We start from the raw sequence: 23,834 nt of genomic DNA, 5'->3' as shown, positions 1-23,834 counted from the left end.
CAACGGTTCGTAGCTTCATACATTCCACAACACAGTTAAATTATTCTACATTCCGCAAAAGATACATTGATAAATATAAAACGAGTGCATGCAACATGCAACTAAAATAATTTTTAGTTTGGATTGCCTTAGTTTGGATCTGTTGTAATGATTTTGTGTACATGGGTTCAGGTCCCTAATCCTGCCTTTTAGTGTTTTTGTGCCTTATCAAAAAAAAAAAAAACATGCAACTAAAATAATTTTTCATAAGCTTCTGAACCTTCCATATATGAAATCATTTCAGGTGCCAAACGAAGCATACGAACACTTCTTATCATTTTCAGCTCAGTTATGCGTTCAACCGTTGCGTCATGACTTTCTTTATTCTTGTAAGTCATTATGCTTTTATAATATTGAAGCTGAATTTGTGCAAGTTGCTCTAATTTCATAATTTGCTTATCTAGGTCACCAACATAAACATGATTCAACTTTCGCAGCACATCCATCGCAATTTCCTCAACAAGTTCAGATTCCGTTCTGTTTGTACGAACACGAAAAGAGGAAACAAAAAGCGAAGCGCAAATTCCCATGTATTAATATTCCAAGCTAATAAATTTAATAGATAATAAATCAGTAGTAAAAAATTACCTGTTGATGTTGGACAAGGAATCCCAACCAGAGGTATTGGCTGCTTCCCCCAAAGCATCCCTCCATTTTTGCACCTTGTTCGTTGTACTCGCATAACGTTCCTCATGCTTAGCAAATGCCTCAGCATAACTTCCCCTTTGATATCGAACATGGAAAGGATCAACTTCATAGAAAACGGGCAATATAATTTGCCCTTTGTTTTTTCTACATTCAAGTATCTTCACAACTTCATCTAAACACCATTTTGAAGTTGCAAAGTTTTTTGAAAAAATAATCATGGATAGTTTGGCTTCCTCGATCGCCTTAAGAAGCGCCTGTGATATTTCATCACCTCTTTCAAGATTGTCATCTATATAAGTTCTGATATCTAACCTTCTTAATGCACTATTGAGATGGCTTGTGAATGTCTTACGAGTATCCTCGCCTCTAAAACTAAGGAACACCTCGTGTGTTTCTTGAGGTGTGGTACTAGAGGATTTGGACTTGGATGATTTTGCCATAAAGTTTAGTTATAGCTAGGTAATGAAACTAGTTTGGATATATTGAAAGTTGAAATTTTTCCTCTCTTGTTATTCCATATACTCAACTTCCCTTAATTTTATAGATCCGAGCAGCTTCTTGGCCCGTTAAATTATTGAAATTAAATAAAATAGAGGGTTGAGAATCAAAGGATTTTAAAATATGGTGTTTGAATTTGCTTCTAAGCTTACAATATATATATATATATATATATATATATATATATATATATATATATATATATATATATATATATATATATATATATATATATATATATATATATATATATATATATATATATATATATATATATAGGGTTTTGTTACAAGCCACCCTTTGGTGGTGTCTTTTAACAAGTCACACCTTCAGGTGTGATTTTCACTTTTTAGTTATAACTTTGCTAAAAGACACCTTCATAAAAGTACGTTGGTGTCTTTTCGCAAATGCTCATAAATAAACTTGATAAAAGACACCTTCATAAAAGGTGTCTTCTATCATAACCCATATATATATATATATATATATATATATATATATATATATATATATATATATATATAGATAGATAGATAGATATAGATAGATGATGTTTCCCACTTTAAAAAAACCTTCTAATATATTTTTTCTTAAATATCAGCTTGTATATAAATTAATATTTATAGAATAAAGTAATGCTTGAATCTTGATAAAAAACAATGAAATAGTTATTGGAAAATGAATTTACCTTGTACTTTATAAGTTTTATTTCAATGATATTCTCATATGAGAAATGAATTAAGTCTATAGTTTCATTTTTGGATGACATCTTAAAGTTGATTCTTCCGGCATATAATTGATTTTGGCAACCAAAATGATTTTAACCAAAGATTGAATTTGAAACTTTTGTATTCAGAATTGATTTTTAGTAATTTAGGCTTGAATGTTTTATTATTTAAGTATATTCCAATGTGATTAAGTGACCAAATTAAGTAATAACACTAATTAGATTTCTAATTGGATAATTAGATTAATATTTAATTAATTGATATTAGTGCAATATGATTGGAATAATGAAAAACTTTAATTGATCATCGCATTATATATGGCTATGATCTTCAATATACCAGACAGACTGAAATATTATTCTCTTCTCCCCATGTGACGAGTGTCTAAGACATTATGATTCTAGGTTGGGAAGAACCATAAGAACCACCACTTACCCTTTTGTTGTGTGTGTCAGATCATCGCCTCTCTCTGTTTCACATAGTTATTTGTTGACAGACTACCAATAAAGGTTAATCAACATATTCCTAATTACGAATAATATTCTTGATAGATCAAACTTGTCATATACCCTAGTTTATATGCATGCTCATTTGTTTCTTCCGCACTAAAGTATGATTATTGTTTTAATCTTAACATGACATGTCTTGTATTGATGAATTGTTTGAATGAATTCCAACAAGTCATTTATTCAAAAGACTTAAAATCAAAATTAAATTAAATTAAAAAAAAAAATTTAAAATCAATTTATGTCCCATATTCAAATACTTACCGTGTTTGCTTTTCCTTTTTCTTTTTCTTTCTTTTCTTTAAAGAAAGAAGTGATTAGAGTTAGATCATACGAATAGGTCTTGCATAAAAAGTCTACTCCATACATAACTAGCTAGTGGTTGTTAAAAATATGAACAAACAATGGCAAATTGGCAATACATGAAGTTATTATAAGTGATGCTAACCAAATTGAGAATAATTCCAGCTAGATCTTACGTATCATTTATCATGTATCATATAAAAATGGGTTTGAAAGCATATGTCTATAGGAGATACCCCATTCCAGAACTAACAGGGATGTATTAAATTGAGATTTCAAAAGATAGTTGGACGCATGTCTATAGGAGATTGGAGTGTTAAATACGGTGAAAACTCAATATTATATTTCAGAGAATAATAATGTAAAACCTGTTTATCTTTCAAAAAATGTAAAACCTGTTTATATAAGCTATTGTGATCTAATGGGTCTAACTAATATACTAATTGGTCAAATACAAATTACTACTCCCTCCGTTTCAAAATGAGTGTCACTTTAGTCAAAAAAAATTTATTTCAAAATGAATGTCCTTTACATTTCCAATACAACTTCAATTTTTTTTTTTCCAATTTTACCCTTTCCAACTTTTCTCTCACACAATTTTCAATGCAACTTTAAATTTGTTTTTTTCTTATAAAGTAAGGGCAGTTTCGTAAAAGTGTTATGTCTAATGATTATTTTATTCTATTCCTTAATCTGTGTGCAATTGGCTAAAGCGACACTCATTTTGAAACGGAGGGAGTAGTAACTATAGTTAAAATAGATTAGTTACAACACTCTTCTTTTCTCTAAAAAAAAAAAAAACTCTCTTCTTTAATTTGCTAAATGAATATCTATCACTTTTATGTTGAAAACAATTCCTTTTAAAGGTATTGTTTTTCAACCCCTTTTTTTTTTTGACAAAGTAAAAGATATTCATTCATTCAAATTGAAAGAGTATATCGATATAATGCAAATTCGCTAAAAACAAAAAGAATGAATTCAAATGCCTACACATATTACTATATTTAAATCTCCGGAATAACGTTTCCGGATCGACAACGTGGATGACGCTAAAGTCATTGATTGATTGGATCTGCACTGGATCGAAGCTGATCTGACAATCTGAAGCGATCAAATACCTGAGAGAAACAAGAAAAACAAACAACGCCGCAAAAGGCGACGAACAACCAACGTTGCACGAAGAAGACGAAATCACAAAATAAAACGAAATAGATGTGAAAATCACTTATTTCAATAAAAGGGAAATATAAAAATGAGTTAGAGAGGTGACTTTGGGTCAAAAATTGACCCTAAATCACCCCTCTTTGATGGATGAAGGAGAAGAAACAGAGTTTTTGTGACGGCTCACAGAAGAGAAAGAAAAAAGAGAGTTCATATTTGGAGTTGGTTGTTCTTCAACCCTTTGTTAATACACTACAAAAATTACACGATTCTACGGCAGTCATAAGGCTGACACAAATTTACATCGGCCAAGGTCCCACTTCGATAGCTTTATCGGTTCATTATAAAAAGTCCACTCTATTTTTTTTGGCACAGAAAAAAAAGGCTACTCTTTATTATTAGAGACAAAGTGAGAGAAGTTGACCAAAACAAGCTAAAATGGGGTCCTTCACTCATTTAACATTATTTTAAACGAGGACACTTATACGGTGTAGTCAGACAACTTACTATTTTGGAAAAGTCATTTTGTTTAGCTAATAGTATAACTTTTTTTATTCAGTTTTCTTTGTGTTTGCTTTCGTTCATGTTCTTCATATCTTCCAATTCATATGCTGAACGAAAAATCACTAACCCATATTGATTTTCCGATCTCAAATAACGGCGTTCTTGGTATTCATTTAAGGTACTGCACTGTGTTAGTGATTTTTCGACCTGATCAATTCATCTTCCTCAAATTTCGACCTCAATTCATCGTCCTATTCATTTAACCGTGTTCTTGGTATCCATCTTCCGATCTCAAATAACAGTGTTCTTGGTATCCATCTTCAGATCTCAAATGTTCGTCTTCCATCGTCATAGATATCAAATTGAATTGATTCATTTAAGTTTAGGGATTTTCATGGAGGTCGCCCATATTAGGGATGTGAAAGGTATGGTTGGTGTTGGAGCAAATGAATTGATGATATATAACAAAGAAAGTGATAATCTTTCAATCTTTTCTTCTCTAAATTACTATTTTAATTGCATCATGCTATATAAAAACCATACGAAATTTCGTGTTAGCTTCCTTCATTGTAAATTAATCAATTTAGGATAATAAACTATTGCATGTTGGAATATTATAGTTAGTTAAGGTGACTTAAATTAATGGAATCAGGACACATGCTCTGCTGTCCTTATTGTTAAATAAGAAAAATTATTGTCCTTGTCTAACATGAATAAAGAAAAGCTCCATTCAATAATAATTATAATAATTTGTCATTGAATGATTCTTCTTCCATTTCCACAAACTCAAGAATACATTATCATCATCTTACAGAGAACCTCTTAGGCTTGTTGATCAATTCCAACAATTCTAAAACCGAAAAAAGAAAAAAAAAAAACACCATGTCCATGGGAGAGTTGGTTGGTGGAGCGTTTCTTTCATCATTCTTTCAAGTGGCTCTTGAGAAATTGTCTTCCAATGATTTCATTGACTATTTCCGTAGAAGCAAACTTGATGTCAATCTGCTAGAGAAACTTCAAATAACACTCAATTCTATCAACCATATGTTGGAAGAAGCCGAGATGAAGCAGTACCAGAGCATGTACGTGAATAAGTGGCTTGATGATCTTAAGCATTATGCATATGAGGTTGACCAGCTGTTAGATGAGATCGCAACTGATGCCCCACTGAAGAGACTGAAAGCTGAATCTCAACCTTCTACTAGCAAGGTATTGAGTTTCTTTTCATCTTTCACTAATCCTTTTGAATCTAGGATCAAAGAATTGCTAGAGAAGCTTGAAATTCTTGAGAAGCAAAAGGATATGCTCGGATTGAAACAAAACACATGTGCTACTAATGATGGTGGAGTTAGTTGGAAACTATCAGAAAGATTGCCAACTACATCTTTGGTGGATGAATCGAGCATATATGGTAGAGATGGTGACAAGGAGGAGATAATCAAAAGTTTGCTTTCAGACGTTGATGGTGGAAACCAAGTTCCGATAGTCAGCATAGTTGGTCTTGGTGGAATGGGTAAGACCACCCTTGCTCAACTTGTGTGCAATGACCAAAGGATCAAGGAGAATTTTCAACATAGAGCTTGGGTCTATGTTTCAGAAACTTTTGATGTTATTGGACTTACCAAAGCAATTTTGAGGTCATTTCACACTTCAGAAGATGGTGAAGACTTGAATCTACTCCAACATCAATTGCAGCAGGGACTAATAGGCAAGAAATATTTGCTTGTTCTGGACGATGTCTGGAATGGGAGTGAGGAATGTTGGGAGCGCTTACTACTTCCCTTATGCCATATGGATCTACTGGAAGTAAAATTATTGTGACAACACGTGACATGAAAGTAGCATCTATCATGAAGTCCACCAAGGAGTTTAATTTAGAGAAACTAAAGGAGAGTGAATGTTGGAGTATGTTTGTGAGGCATGCTTTTCGCGGTAGGAATGCAAGTGAATATCCAAATCATGAATCAATTGGAAAGAAAATTGTAGATAAGTGTGGAGGGTTGCCTTTAGCTGTGAAAACGTTGGGAAATCTCTTGCGAAGAAAATTCTCTCAACGTGAATGGATTAAGATATTGGAAACTGATATGTGGCATTTATCAAAGAGTGACAATAAAATTAATTCAGTACTGAGATTGAGTTACCATCATCTCCCTTCCATTCTTAAACGTTGTTTTTCTTATTGTTCCATATTTCCCAAAGGTCATCTTTTTTACAAGCGTGAATTAGTCAAGCTTTGGATAGCAGAAGGTTTGTTGAAGTGTTGTGGAACTGACAAAAGTGCAGAAGAGTTGGGTAATGATTTATTTGTTGATCTAGAATCAATTTCATTTTTTCAGCAATCAACATATGGTCGTAATAGTTTCGAAATGCATGATCTTGTCAATGATCTAGCAAAATCAGTGGTAGGAGAATTTTGCTTGCAGATAGAGGATGATAAGGAGCGAGATGTCACTGAAAGGACACGTCACATTTGGTGTTCTCTTCAATTAAAAGATGGTGATAAAATGACACAACATATTTATAAGATGAAGGAATTACGTAGTTTAATGGCACAAGGCACCTTTGGTGGCAGACACCAGGAGATAAGCAACACAATACAACAAGATTTGTTTTCAAAGCTAAAATGTTTGCGGATGTTATCATTGAAACGTTGTAACCTTCAAAAGCTAGATGATGAGATAAGCAATTTAAAGCTTTTGCGTTATCTAGACCTATCTCACACAAGGATTGAAAGGTTACCTGATTCCATTTCTAACCTCTATAATCTACAGACACTACTATTGGAATATTGTCCATTGACTGAACTCCCTTCAGATTTTTACAAACTTACCAATTTACACCATCTTGATCTGGAAGGCACTTGTATAAAGAACATGCCAAAAGAGATAGGGAAGCTAAACCGAATTCAGACACTAACTAAATTTGTTGTGGTAGAGGCGCATGGGTCTGATATTAAGGAGTTGGCAGAACTCAACCTACTCCGAGGGAAACTTTCTATTTCAGGGTTGGAAAATGTCACCAATCTTACAGATGCTGTCGAAGCAAATTTGAAAGATAAGAAGCATTTGGAAGAATTACGTCTAATATACAGTGCATGTGCCACTAGAGAAATCAATAACTTGTTAATTGAAAGGGAAATGTCTGTCTTGGAGGCTCTTCAACCAAATAGTAACCTAAATAGGTTGACCATTGAGCACTACCGAGGCACTAGTTTTCCAAATTGGCTTGGGGGTTGTCATTTGTCCAATTTAGTATCTCTGGCTCTGAGTGGATGTGAACTTTGTTCCCACTTGCCACCATTTGAGTTGTTTCCCTATCTGAAGAGGCTTTCTATTTCAAATTGTCATGGAATAGAGGTCATTGATTTTTCAAATAGTCCATTCAGGTCTCTTGAAATTTTGCATTTTGTGAACATGTCCAATTGGAAGGAATGGTTATGTGTTGAAGGTTTCCCATTGCTTAAAGATCTTTCTATACAAAGTTGTCCCAAATTGAAAAAAGCTCTACCCAACCACCTTCCTTCTTTGCAAGATTTGGCGATTACTGATTGCCAAGAGTTGGAGGCTTCAATTTCAATGGCTTCTAATATTTTTACACTTTTATTGGCGGGATGTGAAAACATTTTGATAAATGATCTGCCTTCAAAATTGACAAGTGTCATCCTACGTGGAACTCAAGTCATTGCATCTTCCCTGGAGCAAATTCTATTGAACAATGCCTTTCTTAAAAGTTTGAAATATTGGTGGCTTCGATAGTGCAAATCTAGAATGGTCCTCTTTGGATTTTCCTTGCTATAATTCTCTTTGCAAACTTTTTGTAAGTGGATGGCACTCTTCCTTTCCATTTTCCCTGCACTTATTCACCAATCTTAAATCTTTATATTTGTGCGGTTGTCCACAACTAGAGTCATTTCCTGGTGGAGGGTTGCCTTCCACCCTGTTCAGCCTTCACATAATCAATTGCCCAAAACTAATTGCTTCCAGAGGGGAGTGGGGTTTGTTCCAACTAAATTCTCTGAATGATTTCGGTGTTAGTGACGAGTTTGAAAATGTGGAGTCCTTTCCAGAGGAGAATCTGCTGCCACCAGCTCTGGTGGCTCTTACTTTGACTAATTGTTCAAAATTAAGAATAATGAACTACAAGGGTCTTCTCCATCTCAAATCTTTCAACTCTTTATGGATTGAACGCTGCCCTAGTTTAGAGTGCTTGCCAGAGGAGGGTCTACCCAACTCCCTTTCTATTTTGGAATTTAATAATTGTCCATTACTTAAGGAGAAGTACCAAAAGGAGGAAGGAGAACGTTGGCGTACAATTTGTCACATTCCTTCTGTGAGGATACTTGACTGATTAGCTGCTGAAAAAGGCAAGTACACCCATCTGTTTTTATTCAACCACCTAACAGGTCCTCCAAGAAGGACATGTGCTCAATGGATTAATCACTTTGCACAATAGAGTGTTTATTGAACAATTTCAAATAAATAAATAAAAATTCAATTATGATTTGTCGCCTATCACATATAAAGGTTTGTAAGTAGTGTAAGCATTACTATATTTTCATGGTGTATATGTGAATTACTTATAACTTCCAAAAATGGAATTTTCCCTAACCAACAACCAGTGTATTTCATTCTACTCAGAACTGTAATTTTTCTTTTCGTAATTTAGTAATGAATTCAGTTAAAATACATATTTCCTCCATCCCCAAATAGAAGCAAAAATAAGTCGAATAAAATTGATGAATTTGTTCCAAATTTTGCTCCAAATACATCAACTTTCTTTGAACAATTTTTGCTTATATTTGAGGATGGATTAATTATCATTTAATGGTTTCTAAATACGTATGTCTCAACCGTAAACATAAAGAGAATTGGAATAGAGTGAGTATTTAATACTGGATAATGCCAGTGTCTCAGACTTGTATCGAGTAACAAGCCGAATAAGTATTGATTAGTATATGCCTAACACTAAACTTTTGGACTTTACAGGACATGAAGAAAAGGTGCCAAACTTCTCCATCCAAAAAGAGTATGCACTCAATAGTTATGTGAGTATTGAACTTCTGCATTGGTTATGCTGTCATGCGCTTTTCATAAAATTGCAGAAACTAGAAATTATATAGTCCATATTATATCTTCTAAATTTGAAGTTTTAATTCATGTTGGTGCATCTAAATGCGTGGTTGCAGTTTTTGTGCTAAGCTTCTTAATGTGATTGCTAACTAGCAAGCAATCATATGAATCATAAACATGTTTAATTTATGAAAAGCTATATTGATGAATAACACTAATTTGGTGTGGAATTCGATTGTAGGTAATTATGATTGGGTCATTTTAATTACTTTGATATTGTTGTACACATCATGGGTTAACTGCTGCTGTAAAGAGGAAGATAAACTGAAAGTTGTAATACACTGTAAAGGACTGTAATAGATTAATTGGGAAGGTGTAATGCAGGTTTAAGAGTCGGAACAATTGTTCTTTCATTCTAATTTGTAATCAGTCGGAACAATTGTTCCATCATTGAACTGGAATTTGTTCTTGCCACCAAGGCCTCTGCGCATAGCTCGTTGACATGCTTGATAGTTAGAAGTGTTCAATTGAGGCTTGATTGTAGCAGAATGAGGTCCATCACTGGGATGAAAGTAATCGGGTTAAGATAAATTTTGTGTTGGATCTTGAACTCCATCGTTGTTTGTTAGCGTTTCCGTTGTTTCACACCATTGTTAAACAAACATGAAAAGATGCAGAAAGCACAAAAAAGAAAACGAGAATCTTGATGATGGTTGAAGATTAATTGAAAGGAAAAAAAGATAATGAATCTTCAGCGGAAAACAGAGAAAAATTAACGCTTGAAAAGCATGCATCCATGGTGGAAAGGGAAGCGTAACTAAATCGTAACAACCTTCTCTCAATAGAAGGCTCTGATATTAAAAAGTAAAACATGAATTGTGAGAGAGAATAAAGAAAGCACAGTGAGGGAAAGTCTTTTATTTTCACAATGAATCTGTTACAATGATGGTGAGCACTATTTATAAGCTAGCACAAGTCTAAACTGGTTAGCATGAACTATTGTACTCTATCGTAACGATTCTAACTGTCATAACAGTTTTACATGCTTATGTGGCAAGTTAGTTAGAGCTATGAGAGGTGACTTGTTTCTCAAGTAAACTCTCCTCTTCTTCCTTTCTCAACAATATGTACATTTCATCCTATTGGAGATGGTAAACTTAATCCTCTAATTTGTAGCTGGCATTGTTTTTTACGGAAATTTAATATCTTACGTGTGCACGAGAGAGTTAGTATTGGTGTTTCCCCCCTCTTTATTTTACTTGTCACAATATTTTGGGAGGGCTTGTTTTTATTATGAATTTTGATGTGTCGCTAAGTATATAACTAAGATGGTTTGTGACTGAAATTTCTTAATTCGCTGACGAATTTGTACCCTCTTTAAATTTATTTTTTCTTGTAGTGGCTATATAGTATGGGTTCATTCTAGTAATGCCTCAAATTTTCCCCGGCATAAAGAAAATTCTAAAATTTGTAGTGTATATACTATAAAAATTAAAAATAAATAATTCAATCTCTTCATGTCGAATTTGTCACTTCAATTTTTTTAGACTTGTATCACAATACAAAGAGATGTTTACAAACTTTGGTTCCACTTTGGTTTGGTCTTGATTTTATTTTTCACCGAGACATAAAAAATCTCAAACCTTGTAATGTATGGATTGAAGGCCATGGTGATACCTTCAAATCTATGAGATAATAAGACATTATAAATAAAACTATTATATGCGTTATTTCATTTTAGTGCCACCAGTTACATGAAATTAGGAAGAAACAAATTATTCAGTGCATGCATAAAGACTAAAGGACAACAAGTGGATCAATATAGTATAAGGTATATTTTTTATAATTATTTTGCAAGTGCAAGAATTCATTCAATTAAGTGAGATGTTTCAGATCCCTACACAATAGCCTTTACGACACTTAACAACATTCCTGTGTTTTTTTGGACAATCTTTATCTGTTATACATGGTTGTGGCATCCAGGGAAAGGAAAAAGTAGATACTATTATGGATAGAAATATGGAAAGAAATAGAATTAAAACATTAACAAGTTTTAGGGTTTCAACCATATCGTTCCCTCTTAATTTTTATATAACAAATATTATATGATTTGGTATATTTATAGCGTATAAATTTCATGATCTCATAAAAATAATTAAATTGTTTAAGCTTTTTTAATAATCCATCAAAAAATAGGAATAATCATCAAGCATCTCTTAGGTATATCAATGTGTTGCTTTTTTCCCTTTATTACTCATAGAAAAGAGGCCATATAATAAACTTAATCGTAAGAATTGAATATTATTTAACTAATTTTTCATTACTTTTTACTTAAAAAAATTAAAATTCTTTTTTAACCTTTCATGATAGTAAAAGAAAAATAAATATTGTATTTTACCATGGTAAAGTTATCAACAATTATAATACAGCATTGGGGTGAGAACATATTTGTGCACAAGTATACCAAATGGTAGGATCAATATTTTTTTGTTTAATCATTCATTTTATGATAAACTAAGAAAAATGATAGGCATCAAGAGGAGACTCAGAGATCGAAACTAGGTTGGCACCTCAGAGAGACCCCCATCCTATGGCACCTTACTCATAAATATAATTAAAAAAAGTAGAAAAATTTATACCGGAGGGGGACCAAACCAAACCCTCAAAAGGTCAAAGTAAAGCCATAAAAAGCAGACAATATAATGGATTTGAAAATTTGACAAACCATAATGGTTCATATAGAAATCCTCACGAATAACAAGATCCAATATAAAATATTCATTGAGTAGGTGTGGATGATTCAACCTTAGAGTGGGTTTTGTATGATGCTTGATTTTGTTGTTGTTGTTGTTGTTGTTGTTGTTGTTGTTGTTGTTGTTTTAGCTATTGTGTTATCTTATATATACTTTTCTCTCGCACTGATTTAACACAGTAATTCCACGTACTTCTGAAGCAGCAGACAACAATTTGGTGGGGGTAACAATTGTTGTCTCTATATCCAACTGTGTTTGTAGCACCCTTTCCGCATAAAGTGTTGTCGAACTAAGTACCTGATCTTCATGGGTTGCATCTTCAATATTATCATTATCAACATTCTCAAAATGTTCTGGTGGAGGATCATTTTGTAGAAGCCATTCCAAAATGTACTATGTGAATTTGCTCAAGGTTGTTCTCAATCACCTCATTTGCGACATTCTGTAAGGCAAAACTAAAAGAAGTGATGATAGAAGGGTCTGCATTATTACAAGGATAAGCGCTGCTATATCCTACCAAAGGGGGCTCTATGTATTTTTAAATAGCATTCTTATGCAGTAATTTTATGGTAGATTCTTCCATGGCAGTAACATCTGCAATTTTCTTTTCCTTGTTATGTGGGCTTCGAGGTACCAGAATCAACCTCCATTTCACAAGGTTTCCAATGTTGAGTTACTTTTGTCAAGGAAGTATGTTCAATAAGTAATGGTTTCTGTTAGAACAAGAATGGTTCATACAAGTTCTCTTGGGATTTGATGCTAACAAAGTTGAAGGTGAGAAAAATACAAGAAGGGGGGGTTGAAGTGCAGCTGATACTAGAGAGAGAGAGAGAGAGAGAGAGAGAGAGAAGAAAGAGACACAAGCAATTATCCTGGTTCCTTCCACAATCCGGAAGTAGTCCAGTCCCCTTGTCACTTACAAGAGATTTTTCACTATAATCGCACAATATTACAATTGCTCAAGCACACAAGCAAGAGATTTCTAACAAATAAAGATTACAAAGAAATAATTGTTTGGTTGAACACTTGCTATACAATCGGAGGTGTTCACAAATACAAAACAGTTCAGACTCTAGACTTAAGAATTTCTAAGATATGAAAGTTTATAAGAAATTCTAAGTGTTTGATGCGTAATGAATTTGACAGAGTTTTGGCACTTGTTAAATATTGCAGAGTCTAGTAATATCTTCAAGTCTTCAATCCTTTATATAGAGGTAGAAAAGAGACATTGAAGTGTGCCAGCGCATCAAAGAGTTATTTGAGAAGCTTGAGCATTCAACATTAATTTGTTTCTTGATTTGGTTAATGTCCTATGAAGGAATGCATTTGAATCCTTTCATTGATAAGGAATTAACCGTTCTTTGTCAATAAATATACAACTGTAGCTTCGTACAATGCACATGGGAATGTTGAAGGTAATGGAGTAGTGGTCGTACAAGGTTCAAGGTTGTCCTTCTTTGTACCTTCACAGAAAATGACATCCATTGACCTTCTGTTACCTTCAAAACTATTGTGCATGATCTTCAAGGCTTCAGCTCCTTTGTTCTTTAGCTTGTCCAGATCCTGACCTTCAGAGTTTGAAACATCTTTAGAGTCTGACACCCTCAGAGTCTGGATGACCTTCAGAGTTTGATTCATTAAGATTCTGACTTGAAACGTAGCTTCTCGTGAAAATATTTGCTCTTCAATTTGTTCTTCTAGAACCAATATTTTGATTTAGATATAATAAATTTTAGTTTATGGTCCTGCATACTTGAACAAATATTAGCATATCCAACTGAACTTTTAATACCTTGTTATCATCAAAACTTAAGAGGCATTGGTTAAACCTATTTTGTTCCAACAATCTTCCCCTTTTTGATGATGACAAACACAAGTATTAATAGTCAATTGTTGTTAATCTAATTAACAAGTTGACTTTAGGGTCTGAGGTTTGTAAGCTCCACATAAGTCTAATAGTCCAGAAGGTGAGTTTTGTAAGCTCCCCCTAAGTTCTATCCAAGTTAATTAAATTCATTTTAAGTTCAAAAAGTATAAAATAACACATCACTCAGAAATAATTCACAATAAATCCAGAGTCTAAGAGATAAGAAGGTGGTTCCTAAGTCAATTTTAAAAATTAACCTAGTGGACTCAGAGCCTAAACATTATTATGTCTTACTCCCCCTTTTGTCATTAACAAAAATATTTGGAAAGAGTAAGAAAATATTAGATAAAACATGAAAAGATTTATTATCAGAAGCAATATATATATATATATATATATATATATATATATATATATATATATATATATATATATATATCAAAAGCAAAAACTATCAGAGGCATAGATTGTATCAGACGCAGAAAAGTATCAGAAGCAGAAAGCATAAATTAACAGAAACAAAAACAAGGTGTGCAACTAAGGGTTCTATGGTTTCTGTTGTTTCTTCATCATATCCAGAAGAGGAGAAATCCCAACATTGGCTTGATCTTGCTTCTTTGCCATTTCTTCTTGTTCCTTAGTTAGTTCAGCCTGCTGTCTCAGAGATTCTTCATGATGCTTATACATTTTCCAGTCCAACTCTTCGTGCTTTTTGATTAGCTTATCCTGAATCTCACTCTGGTGTTTTTGTTCAATAATTACTTCCATAAGCTGAGTCTTCATGGCTTCTGTAGTCAGCTTCTTGAAACTGAATCACTTCAGGGTCTTGACTTTTTAGTACAATCTGATCAGGCTTATTGAAGAACATTGAAAGCCAAGAACCTTAAAGTCTAGACTTGAGAACTTCAGGAACTTCAGGAGGATCCTCTTCAACAAGTTTAGGATACTTGATAAGTTCAAAATATGATATTTTCTTGGAGATGTTTGTCTTCAATTCCACTTCTTCAATACTTCTGCAGAGATAAAGTATATTCAATTCTTTATCTAGAGACAAAAAATAAAGTTGCATATTCTCTTTTGAGCATTGCTATTTATGTAGAGAGTTTTTATCAAGAATTTATCAAGAAAAGGTCTTAACCAATTAAATTTGTTATTTGACAGAAATCAAAGGAGGTAATGGTGTGTAATTAAGAAAATGTGTTAGCAAATACACTGTCTTAAAATTTTCATGATAAATTTTGTCACCGTATCTATCATTTCCCTTCTCTTTTTAGCGCAATGTTGTGATATAATCTTTCTGAATTAAAATCTGCTGACTAACTTTATGTAGTACGAATTAAATCAATCTGAACATTGAGTTAAAAGTTTTGATTAAGTAAATCAAACCTATTAAAATTTGTAGAATTTTAAAACTATATGATATTTCATCACATCATTTTATTTAAACGTATAATTCACTCTAAATTGTTTGAAGTTTTGTATAGCCAGTCGTCAAGATAATATAACATGATTCAAAAACTAGATTGATTTGATTTGAATGCTACAAAAAGTTATCAAATGTGTAATGCACCAAGTTTAACACATGTGTCAACGGATCTTAATTCAAAAGAGTATAAAATATCACATAATCCATATTCTATTTGTAAATGATATTAATCTATAAGTATGTCGGCCAGGCTCTCTAATTTTGGTAACTTTACATGACATAAAAAATACACAACATTTTTGATTCTTCTTCTTGTCGAGATCAAATAAAAGCAATATTTTTTAGTTGATGATATATAACAAAGAAAGTGATAATGTTTCAAATTTTTCTTCTCCAAATTACTATTTTAATTGCATCATGATCTTGCTATATCTTACGAAATTTCGCGTTAGCTTCCTTTATTGTAAAGTAATCAAAGTAGGATAATAAACTATTGCAGGAGTTATGTCATCAATTAAAAAACTCACTAACAAACAAATAGTAGTTAATCAGTACTTGTCTAACATGATTAAAGAAAAGCTCCACTCATTAATAATTATAAGTTTATAACAATAATTTGTCATTGAATGATTCTTCTTTCATTTCAACTAACTAAAAAATACATTACCTTCTTGCAGATAGCCTCTTAAGCTTGTTGTTCAATTTCCACAATTCAAAAACAGTAAAAAGAAAGAAAAAAAACATGTCCATGGCAGATTTGGTTGGTGGAGCGTTTCTTTCGTCATTCTTTCAAGTGGCTCTTGAGAAGTTGTCTTCCAATGATTTCATGGACTATTTCCGCAGAAGCAAACTTGATGTTAATCTGCTAGAGAAACTTCTAATAACACTCAATTCTATCAACCATGTGTTGGAAGAAGCCGAGATGAAGCAGTACCAAAGCATGTACGTGAAGAAGTGGCTTGATGATCTTAAACATTACGCATATGAGGTTGATCAGCTGTTAGACGAGATTGCAACTGATGCACCACTGAAGAAGCTGAAAGGTGAATCTCAACTTTCTACTAGCAAGGTATTGAGCTTCTTTTCATCTTTCACTAATCCATTTGAAGCTAGGATCATAGAATTGCTAGAGAAGCTAGAATTTCTTGCGAAGCAAAAGGATATGCTCGGATTGAAACATGACGCTTTTGCTAGTAGTGAAGGTAGATTTAGTTGGAAACCCTTAGATAGATTGCCAACTACATCTTTGGTGGATGAATCGAGCATATATGGTAGAGATGGTGACAAAGAGGAGTTAATCAATTTTTTACTGTCTGACATAGACAGTGGCAACCATGTACCAATAATCAGCATAGTGGGTCTCGGTGGAATGGGTAAGACCACTCTTGCTCAGCTTGCGTACAACGACCGCAGGATGCAGGAGCCTTTTGAACTTAAAGGTTGGGTCTATGTCTCAGAAACTTTTGATGTTGTTGGGCTTACCAAAGCAATTCTGAGGTCATTTCACTCTTCAACACATGCGGAAGAGTTTAATATACTCCAACATCAATTGCAGCAGAGACTAACTGGTAAGAAATATTTGCTTGTTCTGGATGATGTCTGGAATGGGAGTGAGGAATGTTGGGAGCGCTTACTACTTCCCTTATGCCATGGATCTACTGGAAGTAAAATTATTGTGACAACACGTAACAAGGAGGTAGCATCTGTCATGAAGTCCACCAAGGAGCTTAATTTAGATAAACTGAAGGAGAGTGACTGTTGGAGTATGTTTGTGAGACATGCTTTTCACGGAAGGAACGCAAGTGAATATCCAGATCATGAATCAATTGGCAAGAAAATTGTAGGTAAGTGTGGAGGGTTGCCTCTAGCTCTGAAAACGTTGGGGAATCTCTTGCGAAGAAAATTCTCTAAACGTGAATGGATTAAGATATTGGAGACAGATATGTGGCATTTATCAGAGAGTGACAATAAAATTAATTCAGTACTGAGATTGAGTTACCATCATCTCCCTTCCATTCTGAAACGTTGTTTTTCTTATTGTTCCGTATTTCCCAAAGGTCACATTTTTGACAAGGGTGAATTAATCAAGCTTTGGATAGCAGATGGTTTGTTGAAGTGCCACGGAACTGATAAAAATGAAGAAGAGTTGGGTAATGAGTTATTTGTTGATCTAGAATCAATTTCATTTTTCCAGCAATTAATACCTGGGGATAAGTGTTTCGTAATGCATGATCTTATCAATGATTTAGCAAAATCACTGGCAGGAGAACTTTGCTTGCAGATAGAGGATGATAAGGAGCAAGATGTCACTGAAAGGACACGTCACATTTGGTGTTCTCCTCGATTAAAAGATGCTGATAAAATGACAAAACATATTTATAAGATCAAGGGACTGCGTAGTTTAATGGCGCAAAAAGGCTCTGGTGCCAGACACCGGGAGATATGCAACACAGTACAACAAGATTTGTTTTCAAATCTAAAATGCTTGCGAATGTTATCATTGAAACATTGTAACCTTCAAAAGCTAGATGATGAGATAAAAAATTTGAAGCTTTTGCGTTATCTAGACCTATCTCACACAAATATTGAAAGGTTGCCGGATTCCATTTGTAACCTATATAATTTACAAACACTACTATTGCAAGGTTGTCCATTGACTGAGCTCCCTTCAGATTTTTACAAACTTACAAATTTACGTCATCTTGATCTGGAAGGCACTGTTATAGAGAAGATGCCAAAAGAGATAGGGAGGCTAAACCATCTTCAGACACTGAATAAATTTGTTTTGGTAGAGGAGCATGGGTCTGATATTAAGGAGTTAGCAGAACTTAACCATCTTCGAGGGAAACTTTGTATTTCCGGGTTAGAAAATGTCATTAATCCTTTAGATGCCGTAGAAGCAACTTTGAAAGATAAGAAGCATTTGGAAGAATTACATATCATATACACTGGCTGTGCCACAACAGAAATCAATAGGGAAATGTCTGTCTTGGAGGCTCTTCAACCAAATAGTAACCTAAATAGGTTGACCATAAGACAATACCGAGGCACTAGTTTTCCAAATTGGCTTGGGGGTTGTCATTTGTCCAATTTAGCATCTCTCAATCTGAGTGGATGTAGCTTCTGTTCATTGCTGCCACAATTTGGCTCGTTTCCACATCTCAAGATTCTTTCTATGTCAAGCTGTCATGGAATAGAGATCATTAATTCATCAAATAGTCCATTCATGTCACTTGAAATTTTGCGTTTTTATGACATGTCTAGTTGGAAGGAATGGTTATGTGTTGAAGGTTTCCCCTTGCTTAAAGAGCTTTCTATAGAATGTTGTCCCAGATTGAAAAATTTTCTACCCCAACACGTTCCTTCTTTGCAAAAATTGGTGATTATTAATTGCCAAGAGTTGGAGGCTTCAATTCCCAAGGCTTCTAATATTGGTTTTCTACATTTGAAGGGATGTGAAAACATTTTGATAAATGATATGCCATCAAAATTGACATGGGTCAGCCTAAAAGGAACTCAAGTCATTGTGTCTTCCCTGGAGCAACTTCTATTCAAAAACTCCTTTCTTGAACATTTGCATGTTGGTGGCTTTGATAGTGCAAATATAGAATGGTCCTCTTTGGATTTCCCTAGCTCTAATTCTCTTCTCACACTCTCTATAAATGTCTGGCACTCCACCTTTCTATTTCCCCTACACTTCTTCCCCAATCTTGAAATTTTAGATTTGAATGATTGTCCACAACTGGAGTCATTTCCTCGGGGAGGGTTGCCTTCCTCCCTGACCAGGCTTAAAATAATCAAGTGCCCAAAACTAATTGCTTCGAGAGGGGAGTGGGGTTTGTTCCAACTCAGTTCTCTGGAAAGTTTCAGTGTTGGTGATGACTTTGAAAATGTGGACTCCTTCCCGGAGGAGAATCTACTGCCACCAACACTTAACTCTCTTCAATTGGAAAAATGTTCAAAGTTAAGAATAATAAACTACAAGGGTCTTCTCCACCTTAAATCTCTCAAATATTTATGGATTATAAACTGCCCTAGTCTTGAACGCTTGCCAGAGGACGGTCTACCCAACTCCCTTTCTAAGTTGTTCATTTGTAATTGTCCATTACTTAAGGAGCAGTACCAAAAGGAGGAAGGAGAGCGTTGGCATACAATTTGTCATATCCCAGTTGTGGAGATAGTTGACTGATTAGCTGTTGAAAATGGAAGGTACACCCATCTGATTAACTCATTAATTTATATAATTTCTGCATTGGCTATGCTATCATACCCTTTTCTTGAAATTGAAGAAACCGTAAAATATATATATATAAATATATATATATATATATTTTTTTTTTTTTGGCAAAAATTGTAACTGAGAGAGGGTTTGAAATTTTTCTGAGCAAAAATTTTAAAATTTGCAACTGTTCGAGTTGAGAATTTTTGTAGTTTTGTCCATTGCACATGTTGAGTAATAAATATTTTGTTTAGAGATTGTGGATGTAGGTTTGAAGTGCCGAACCACAATCTTAATTATGAGTTGTTTTTGTCTCTTTTACTTCTTTCGTGGTTGTGCTTCCACTTGTTTAGAGGTTTTCTCTTGCTGATTTTCCCAATAATTGGTGCCACTAAGTTTGTGTTTTTGTTCTAATGCAGCTTAATGTGATTTGTTAGCTAGAAAGCAAACATATGAATCATAAACATGTTTATTTTATGAAAGGCATTAAAATATTGATGAATTACTGAATAGGACTTGAATTCTGTTTTGTGTTTGACTGCAGGTGTTAAAAGAGGAAGTGTAGCAGAAAGTTGTAATGCCTGGACTGTGGTGGATAAGGCATTAAGTAGCTTTAAGAATGATGACAGATTATACTATGTATTAAAATAAAATGTAATTCTTTCATTATGCTTTGGAGTCATTGGCACTCTTTGAATTCTTTGGATTTAATTTTAGTTCTTCCAGATCATTCTTTTTGCCCTTTTTGCTTTGCTTCTTATTAACTAACTACTAACTAACTACACCTCTGATGCTTCTTTTTGTATTGATGGTAATTGTGGGTTCTCAACACTTATTATTGCATGTTACGACATGGTGTTGAGAGCTCTGAGGTAAGGCATGTTTTAAAAACACTGTTGATCTCACTATATTTTCAAAAGAGGCATTAGACTCCAATTTAGAAAACTACAAGCATGATTTTCAAACGGAGATGCGTTTAGTCTATCAATTTACATATTCTAAATTAACTATTCCCCTCACAACACAAGGTGGAATTTCACACCAATGTTTCCTACCATTTTTTTCCATATCAGTGCAATCATGCTCATGATCTTTACTTGTTCTCAAAATAACAATAATAAGAATTGATTGATTAAAATTTCTATCTCATTCTCCCATATCAGATAAATATCTCATAAAGTATCCTGAGCTTGAATTGATCACCAATGACCTCAAACACATACAAATAACTTTTTTTATAATTTCATTTAATATAACTAGATTTTGACCTTCGTGTTGCGCGTATGCTTTGAATTATTTTTACATTTGTGGTTATAGAAAATTAGAGAATATTTGTATGATTAAGGCTTTGTTTGCGAGTTTGGAGGGGAAGGGAGGGGAAAGCTTGGGAAAAAAGGAAGGAGCAAGTGGAAGAAATAAAGGAAAATGGGAGGGGAGGGCTTTGGGGGGTTAACTTTTCTTCATAATACAAAACTCTCCTCGTTTGAGGAACTAAAACATTGTATTGGAGGAGGGTTTTGGGGGGTTTAGGAGGGTTAATATGAATTTTTCAAATTTAATCTATGTTATTATAGTATTTTTAAAATTAAAAATATAGTAATCATATGCATTAATTTACCATTCTCTAAAAAACTACTCTTTAAAAAAATTTAAAAGATTTCTCCATTTTTCCTCATATTTTGCACCACTCAAAGTCTTTCCTTTCCTTCCCCTTCAAACTCCCAAACAAAGCCTAAGGCATTATACAATTTGAAAGGAGAAGAACAACGCTATGATGACCAACGCTTCAAGATATGCAAGAATGTGCAAATTTAACTGTTTTCAAGTCTAAAACATTTGCGTATGTTAACATTCTATGGTTGTAATAATCTCTCCGAGTTCTAGACCTTTATTACACTGGGATTACAAGCCTACCTGTTCCTCTCTTGAAAAGTTGGATGTGGGTGACTACGTTCACCATGAAAATCTTGAATGACCCTCTTTTGATTTGCGAAGCTATAATTCACTTCACACTATGTCTATATCCGGAAGGTGTTCCTCATTCTTGCCTTTTGCACTGAACTTGTTCACCAATCTTCATTCTCTAGATCTGTACGATTGTCGACAGCTCAAATCGTTTCCATAAAGAGGTTTATCGTCCCGCCTGAGCAGCCTTCGAATAAACAAATGCCCTGAACTGATTGCATCGAGAGAGGAGTGGGGTTTGTTCGAACTCAATTTTCTGAAAATTGTTCAAAGCTAAGGAATAATCAACTACAGGGGTCTTCTTCATCTCAAATTTCTCAGACTCTTACACATTGAATATTGTCCTTGTCTTGCGCAATTGCCAGAGGAGGATCTTCCGAGCTCCCTTTCTACTTTGTACATTCGTGAATGTCCAATAGTTAAGCAGAAGTACCAAAAGGAGGAAGGAGAAAATTGGCATACAATCTGCTCATCCCTAGCGTATTTATTGATTGACTGGTGCATGAAAGGAGTCTTACTATAGTCAGGTGCACCACATTCACCCATGTCATGTTATATCAAACATTTCCAGTTTTTTGTTTATCGAAATATGGATCATTTTCTTATCCATTTCATCAAATCATAAATAAATGAAAATGAATATTCAACTATTTGTTGTACCTGTGTTGTTAAAAGCAGTGTGTTATTTGAATAATATCATTCTGTTGTTTTCTATTTGTCGTTGCAACAAGATTTAATACAATTCCTTGTGGTTGATTACATTCTGCACTGGCTACTTCATAGCTCTCTATTGACATAGCCATAAATAAATGTATTTGACTTTGGCTACTGCATAGCTCTCTGTTGATATAGCCTTAAACAGTGGTTTCCTGCGAGAATTTCCTCAGTTTGCTTTGCTAGATTCATGTTATATGCCAAATATAGATTCATGTTGATATTTGCGCATAGCATAAAACTTCTATTGAATCTAGTAGGCTTGAAATTGAGTTCATTGCAGTTCTCAACTACACAAAGAAATGTATGGAAAGGAGTTCATTGAGGTTCTCAATTCTTACAGTAAATTTGAATGAATTCATGTAGGTTTCACATACATTTGGTGATGCTAGTAAATTATTAAGAATAAAGATAGTTAGTTAGAGCTAGTAATAAGGAGTATTAGTTACTAGTTAGTGGATGCCTATAAATAGGCCTTGATGTACTCTTTTATTGTAACTTTCACTCATTGTAACATTTTTCATATTCATCAATACAAAGTTAGTTAAGCTTTTCTCTCTACCTTCCATGGATGCCATGTTTACTAACATGGTATCAGAGCAAACTTGGTATCCACCTTGAAGGATATTTTCTGCTGCACTTTCTAGAGAAAATATAATTTTCTCTATTTTCTTTTCTTTCTCTCTCTAGATTTTTTCTCTCTCATCATTTTCTCGAGAAAATTATTTTCTCATTTCTGTTCCTTTTTTCTTTTCCTTTCTTTTCTGAATCAGTTACGATTCTTCCTTCCGTTCTCGGATTCGGTTTCGATATCTCAATCGGAATCTAATTCCTAATTCAATTTCATCTTCTATTCGGTTTCGATTTCATCTTCTCACATTGAATTTCTTTTTTCGTTTTTCTATCTGATTGTCTTTACTTTGATTTTGATCTTTTCTGCCTACGATCCGTGTCTCCATTCTGTTGAGCTTGTCTTATCCTTTGCGATTCTGTTCACGATTTGATTTGCTTTCACCGTCATCATTTTTCCCAAATCTTAGGGTTTGCGATTCAGTTACGATCGTGATTCTGTTGTGTTCTTCTTTGTTAGATTGAATCGATCATTCTTTGGTCAATTTCTGGATTCGGTTTCAATCTTTATCAATCACCTTTGTTCTGTTCTTTCTTTGAATCTTGTTCCTGATTTCGTTTCATCTTGGATTCGAAATTTTCATTCTATAAACATTTTGATTTCTTGTTGAGTTTATTTTTGCTGTTGCGATAAAGATTACGTTCGCATTTCTTGTTTGATTCTGCTTCGATTAGAATCTGATTTCTGGTTTTACAATTCCAAAAGCTGTTGTTCAGAATCTGCTGTACTTCAGAAGCTGTTGTTCAGAAGTTGTACATCAGAAGCTGTACTTCAGAAGTGCGTGGTATCTGTGTTCTTTCTAA

The 23,834-nt window shown here is 33.9% G+C and overlaps 2 protein-coding genes and 1 pseudogene across 3 annotated transcripts; 2 read left to right on the top strand and 1 right to left on the bottom strand.

Annotated features, from left to right (window-relative positions):
* Positions 1-221: 221 nt before the first annotated feature.
* Positions 222-1,210, bottom strand: LOC146935814 (toll/interleukin-1 receptor-like protein). Its single transcript, XM_085750896.1, has 2 exons — positions 628-1,210; positions 222-516 (listed from the first exon to the last, which is right to left on the bottom strand). The coding sequence occupies exons 1-2, from the start codon at positions 1,125-1,127 to the stop codon at positions 231-233; spliced, it is 786 nt and encodes a 261-aa protein (XP_085607022.1). The 5' UTR covers positions 1,128-1,210; the 3' UTR covers positions 222-230.
* A 3,880-nt stretch (positions 1,211-5,090) lies between these two features.
* Positions 5,091-9,684, top strand: LOC146935813 (putative disease resistance RPP13-like protein 1; annotated as a pseudogene). The gene is made up of 2 exons (XR_015030366.1): positions 5,091-8,750; positions 9,373-9,684. The product of XR_015030366.1 is annotated as a putative disease resistance RPP13-like protein 1 (transcript).
* Positions 9,685-16,142: 6,458 nt separating this feature from the next.
* On the top strand, positions 16,143-20,451 carry LOC146935812 (putative disease resistance RPP13-like protein 1). Its single transcript, XM_085750895.1, has 2 exons — positions 16,143-19,711; positions 20,266-20,451. The coding sequence occupies exon 1, from the start codon at positions 16,245-16,247 to the stop codon at positions 19,689-19,691; it is 3,447 nt and encodes a 1,148-aa protein (XP_085607021.1). The 5' UTR covers positions 16,143-16,244; the 3' UTR covers positions 19,692-19,711; positions 20,266-20,451.
* The last annotated feature ends 3,383 nt before the right edge of the window (positions 20,452-23,834 follow it).

The sequence above is a fragment of the Medicago sativa genome, chromosome 3 (genome assembly GCF_051527215.1).
Source record: "Medicago sativa cultivar Bolivia chromosome 3, Bolivia_mono, whole genome shotgun sequence".
Classification (NCBI taxonomy): domain Eukaryota; kingdom Viridiplantae; phylum Streptophyta; class Magnoliopsida; order Fabales; family Fabaceae; genus Medicago; species Medicago sativa.
This window is presented reverse-complemented; position numbering and strand designations above follow the sequence as displayed.

Coding starts and splice junctions, on each gene's coding strand:
- LOC146935812 (XM_085750895.1), top strand. CDS start 16,245: ATGTCCATGGCAGATTTGGTTGGTGGAGCGTTTCTTTCGTCATTCTTT.
- LOC146935814 (XM_085750896.1), bottom strand. CDS start 1,127: ATGGCAAAATCATCCAAGTCCAAATCCTCTAGTACCACACCTCAAGAA. Junction 517..627: donor TCCTTGTCCAACATCAACAG/GTAATTTTTTAC, acceptor TCGTACAAACAG/AACGGAATCTGAACTTGTTG.